Genomic DNA, 5,771 nt, shown 5'->3' with positions numbered 1-5,771 from the left:
TCAGAGAATTTGTCTCATTTCTATCAGAAGAAACTGATATTGCCAATGATCCGTATGTTACATATGACACAGTAAAGGCAGGAAAAGACAAGAATCATAACGATGCTTTCCAGATACAGGAAGAAAGCAAGAATCCTACATCTCGTCAACAAAGGACAACCTTCTCTGTAGCCAGCAAGACAAGCACTACCCAGAAGACATGTGTCCTCTGCAAACGGCAGAATCATGGGTTGAATGAGTGCTGGGACTTCAATCAGAAAACTTTGGAGCAAAGGAGAGATTTAGTGAAGAAAGAAGGTCTTTGCTTCGGATGTCTCTCCAAAGGTCATATGTCAAAGCAGTGTCAAAAAGGGCTGAGTGCAAGAAGTGCAACAAGCGCCACCCAACAAGTCTACACAATGAGACACTAAATCAGCTGTCTACGGAAAGAAAACATGATCAAAGTGAGGCACAGTCTACTCAGACCAAAGAAGTTACCAAGGAGAAAGAAGCTTCTTGCAACAGAGTCAGGTCAGATGTAGATGTTTCTCTCACATCGATGGTGCTGCCTGTTTACCTATCTAGTTTGGATGACCCTCAGAAGGAGATACTAGTATATGCCTTACTAGATACGATGTCGGATACAACATTTATCACAGATAGTATTGGAAATGACCTACAGGTGTCCTCTGAAACTGCGATGTTAAGTTTGACTACAATGACAGATTCCAAGACAATTCCATGTAGGAAATTCAAGAATCTTGTCGTTCGAGGTTTTAAGTCAGCAGTAAAGATACCTCTTCCTGCTGCATACTCCAGGGACTCCATCCCTCTTGATGAAGCTCATATCCCCACAGAAGAGACAGCCAACAAGTGGACTCACTTAAACAATATCTCGAACCAGCTCGCACCGAAGCAAGATTGCCCCATAGGTCTGCTCATTGGATACAATTGTGCCCGTGCTCTTGCACCAAAGAATTGCATTCTTGGAAAGAATGATGAGCCATTTGCAGTAGAGACGGAGTTGGGATGGAGCATCGTCGGTGGTTCTCAGAACGACTCCACAGAGAGCTTTGACACGATTGGGCAGACATATCGTACTGTCAATGTGAAGGTAGCAGATCCTAGTCTGACAGACAGTCAGTCTAATGTGAAGTACATTTACAAGACACAGTTAAAGGAAGTTACTGCTGGAGACTTCCTTCAGATGATGGAAAGAGACTTTCATGAATTAGACAGAAAGGAAACGATGTCTCAGGAAGACAAGAAATTTCTAAAGATCATCAAAGATGGAATCCACCAAAGGGATGATGGGTATTATGAAATGCCCTTACCTTTCAAGAAGGGTGAACCTGATCTGCCTGACAATCGGAAAGCTGCTATGAGCCGACTTCACGGATTGAAAAATCAGTTCCTGAAGAGACCAAAGTACCATGAACACTACATGACTTTCATGAATGAGATTCTTAAGCGAGGTGATGCTGAGAAGATTCCCACAGATGAAGTGTCTACTTCAAGCAGTTGGTATATACCACATCATGGTGTATATCACCCTAAAAAGCCGAACAAAGTCAGGGTCGTATTCGACTGTAGTGCTCGATACCAAGGAACCTGTCTGAATGATCATCTTCTACAAGGGCCCGACCTGATCAATCCCCTTATCGGAGTTCTGTGTAGATTTCGCCAAGCACCTATAGCCTTCACTTGCGACGTAGAAAAGATGTATCACCAGTTCCGTGTGACGAAGGAACATCAAGACTATCTCCGTTTCCTGTGGTGGGAGGATGGGGATCTCTCTAAGCCCCCAGTGGATTATCGAATGAAGGTCCATCTCTTTGGAGCCACTTCTTCTCCGGGATGTGCAAACTTCGGGCTGAAGCAAATAGCAGAAGACCACAAAGTCCTTGGTGTAGAAGCTGCAGAATTTTTGAAGAGGAATTTCTACGTCGATGATGGCCTTAAATGTGTATCCTCTGAAGAAGATGCCATTGACCTTATCAAGAAGGCAGTGTCTATGTGTGCCAAAGGTAACCTGCGTCTTCATAAGTTTGTCTGCAACAATCAACGAGTGACAAGCAGTATCCCCGAATCGGAACGAACTGTTGTTGCAAAGACTAGTCTGGAACTCGGTCAACAAGGCTCCACATCAATTGAAAGAGCACTTGGGATACAATGGTGCATCAACTCAGATGAATTCTGTTTCAGACTAACCCTCAAGGATCATCCCCTGACAAGACGCGGAATTCTTGCCACCGTTGCTTCCATTTACGACCCACTTGGTTTGATTGCACCTGTGGTTCTTGTTGGAAGACAGATTGTCCAGGAAATGTGTAGACAAAAGATGGACTGGGACCATCCTGTTCCTGAAGATCTCCGTCCACAATGGGAAAAGTGGAGACTTGAGATTCTGAAACTTCCCAAAGTTACGATCCCTCGTTGCTTCGAACCACAAGACTTTGGGACACCTCAGGAAGTGCAGCTCCACCACTTTTCAGACGCCTCCTTATCAGGATACGGTCAGTGCTCCTATGTGCGTCTAAAGGATGAAAATGGCAAGGTCCACTGCTCCTTAGCCATGGCAAAGGCAAGAGTGACTCCTCTAAAGCCAACAACAATCCCAAGGTTAGAACTCCAGGCAGCTACCTGCTCCGTGAGAATTGCTAGTATCCTAAATGATGAACTTGACTACGATTCTCTCACGCACCACTTCTGGACAGACTCAAAAGTTGTTCTTGGCTACATATACAACGAGACTAGGCGCTTCCATATGTATGTTGCCAATCGTGTTGAACGCATACTTCAGACTTCATGCCCAGAACAATGGAATTATGTATCCAGTGCTGAGAATCCTGCTGATCATGCTTCTCGAGGATTGACGACAGAAGAAATGCTATCATCCAACTGGCTTACAGGACCTACCTTTCTTTGGAAGAGTGAGATTCCTACACAAGATGTCGATGTTGAGGTTTCTCCTGACGATGTTGAAGTGAAATCAGCAGCTACTGTTCATGTTACACAGGTGGAGAACTTCACATATTTCGAAGATAGATTGACTCGGTTCTCCAGTCTTCATAATGCAGTGTCAGCAGTTGCAGTGATAGTAAAGTGCTGCTACAGAAAGAAGGACCTGAGCATTGATGAAGTAGAAGCAAGACGAATAGCGGAAAGGAATATTATCCGTGCAATTCAGAAAGAAGCGTTTCGTGAAGAAAGGAAGCAAATCGAGTCAGATCCCTCAGTCGGTTCAAAGTCCAACACATTGAAGCAGCTTGACCCTTTCCTTGATAATGACAATTTTCTACGGGTGGGAGGTCGGTTGAAAAAGGCCGAGATGATGTATGGTGCGAAACATCCTATCATCCTACCAAAGCGAAGCCATCTATCCAACCTCGTTGCCTTGCACTATCATCAAAGAACTGCACATCAAGGAAGAAATCTGACCATCAATGCCATTCGTTCCAGTGGATATTGGATCATTGGTTGCAGGAGTATTGTCTCATCTCTAATCAGCAAGTGTGTAATCTGTATCAAATCCCGAGGCAAGCCAAGAGGACAAAAGATGGCCGATCTACCTCAGGATAGAGTAGAGCCTTCTCCTCCTTTCACCTACTGTGGACTTGACTGTTTTGGTCCCTTTACTATCAAGGAAGGAAGAAAGGAGATAAAGCGATATGGGCTCATTCTTACCTGTATGGCTATGAGGGCCGTACATATCGAAATGCTAGACGATCTGTCCACCGATGCATTTCTCAATGGACTAAGATGTTTCATTGCTATCCGGGGAAATGTTCGCCTCATTCGCTGTGATCAAGGATCTAACTTCATTGGAGCCAAGCATGAATTGAAAAAAGGCCTCCGTGAATTAGATGGAGATCGCGTTGCCACTCAATTACTGAAACTTGACTGCGAATTCAAGATGAACCCTCCTTCTTCAAGTCACATGGGAGGAATCTGGGAACGACAAATCAGGAATGTCAGAAATGTTCTCGATGGAATACTAGAACAGTCAGGAACTCAACTAAATACATCCTCTCTTCGAACGTTCCTGTACGAAGCTATGGCTATCATCAATAGCAGGCCATTGACAGTTGAAGATCTGGAATGTGCGGATGGTCCACTCCCCTTGACTCCGAATCATGTCTTGACCATGAAGTCAGGTATTGTGATGCCCCCACCAGGAAAATTTGAGAGAGAAGACCTCTATCTCTCAAAAAGATGGAGACGTGTGCAATACTTAACAGATCTCTTTTGGATTCGTTGGAAGAAAGAGTATCTTCACACCCTCCAAACCAGGAAGACCTGGCCAAAACAACAGCGAAACTTCGAGGTAAATGACATAGTCATGCTACAAGACGATGGTCTTTGTAGAACACACTGGAGTATAGCCAAGGTTGTTCAGACTTTCGTAAGCGATGATGGCTTTGTTCGTCGAGTTAAACTTCTCAAGGCAACTCCGGACTTAGACAAGAATGGAAAACCTCTCCAAAAGAGAACTGTGCTTGAAAGACCTGTCCACAAGCTGATCTCCTTAGTCCCTAACTCCGACTAAGTTTACCCCTTTGACTCTTTCACTGATATCATTTTGTCTTATGGTTGTTATATATATATATATATTTACATATAGACAACCCTTTTTATTTGCCTATCTTTGAGTGACTTGTGTAAGAGATTTCTTACCTGATATTTATGGTGATTATATTTTTTGCTATTGATTGTACTTTAATGTGTTTTATTCACATTCTGGATATTACGTGTGTATCTATACATATATATATAATATTCAAAACAAAAAACAAAGAAAAAAAAATCAAAGAAGATTTTTGGGTGGGAGTGTGGCTGCCCCCAATATCATGTTGGCAGCTTCCCGCGCCCCTTGTGGATGCGCGTTTTTTACTTTATTGTCTACGCGCTGCGCTAATTAGTTTTAAGTCTCTTTACCAGTGATTCTTCCGATAATTAAAGATAATTCTTTGTTTTCACATTATTTAAATTGTTAATCGAACGAATTGGATCATAATTCTTGTGTATAATAGTAGTTTATATTTTCCAACACTTTCTAGGTCTAACTTGCCAATTCAGTGTAATTATAAAACATATTTTCTTGATTATATTTTTATGATATCAATGCGCGCAAAGTGCCATGACAACCCAAAATAACTATTTTCTTGATTTTGTCACTTTGCTGTTATTTGACCTATAGAAGGAGACCTTTGTTTACGGCTCCTCTGCAAAATCTGTTTTAACATTACTGCCATGCAAACGTTATTTATGTCCAGCCAACGAGGTGAGTTGGATCGAAAGAAGTTTTATTCATGATATTGTTGATATAAATTATTAATCAATTCTTTATTTTCATGTAATATTATTCTAACGATTGTGGAATATTATGGATATTTATGTTTCGGAACTTGGTTGATATTGATGTGCTTTTGTTTAAATTACGTAATTGTACTTGAAACTTAGTGACATGACATTTGGTTATGAATGATGAGAATTAGTTAAGAATTATTGTTTGAAATGTTATATGATCGTATATGTCTTGTTTGAAATGTCATAGTTGAGGAAATTTCACTCAAAGAGTAATTTAATAAGACTTGATTAATATATGTTTAATTGGAAAAGATATGTTATTGCAATGTACATATTCGATATGAAAGTAATTGTTTTAATTGTTCAATGTTTGTTACAGTTTCATGGCACTGTTTGGAATAAACTTTAAACATCCGTCTAAACGTTGGATCTTTTGACTTTGTCTAAATAACTTGGTGGCAGTTACAAATAGATTGGGCCTA

The 5,771-nt window shown here is 41.3% G+C and overlaps 1 protein-coding gene across 1 annotated transcript; it reads left to right on the top strand.

Moving 5' to 3' along the window:
• The first annotated feature begins 613 nt into the window (after positions 1-613).
• LOC121429782 lies at positions 614-4,528 on the top strand. The gene has a single exon (XM_041627015.1). It carries the CDS (start codon positions 614-616, stop codon positions 4,526-4,528), a length of 3,915 nt encoding a protein of 1,304 aa, XP_041482949.1.
• Positions 4,529-5,771: the final 1,243 nt, after the last annotated feature.

Source organism: Lytechinus variegatus, chromosome 1 (genome assembly GCF_018143015.1).
Source record: "Lytechinus variegatus isolate NC3 chromosome 1, Lvar_3.0, whole genome shotgun sequence".
NCBI lineage: Eukaryota > Metazoa > Echinodermata > Echinoidea > Temnopleuroida > Toxopneustidae > Lytechinus > Lytechinus variegatus.
The sequence above is the reverse complement of the archived record's forward strand: the minus strand, read 5'-3'. Positions and strand labels throughout refer to the sequence as shown.

What these genes read in the sequence shown, in the direction of transcription:
- LOC121429782 (XM_041627015.1), top strand. Translation starts at nt 614, where the DNA reads ATGTCGGATACAACATTTATCACAGATAGTATTGGAAATGACCTACAG.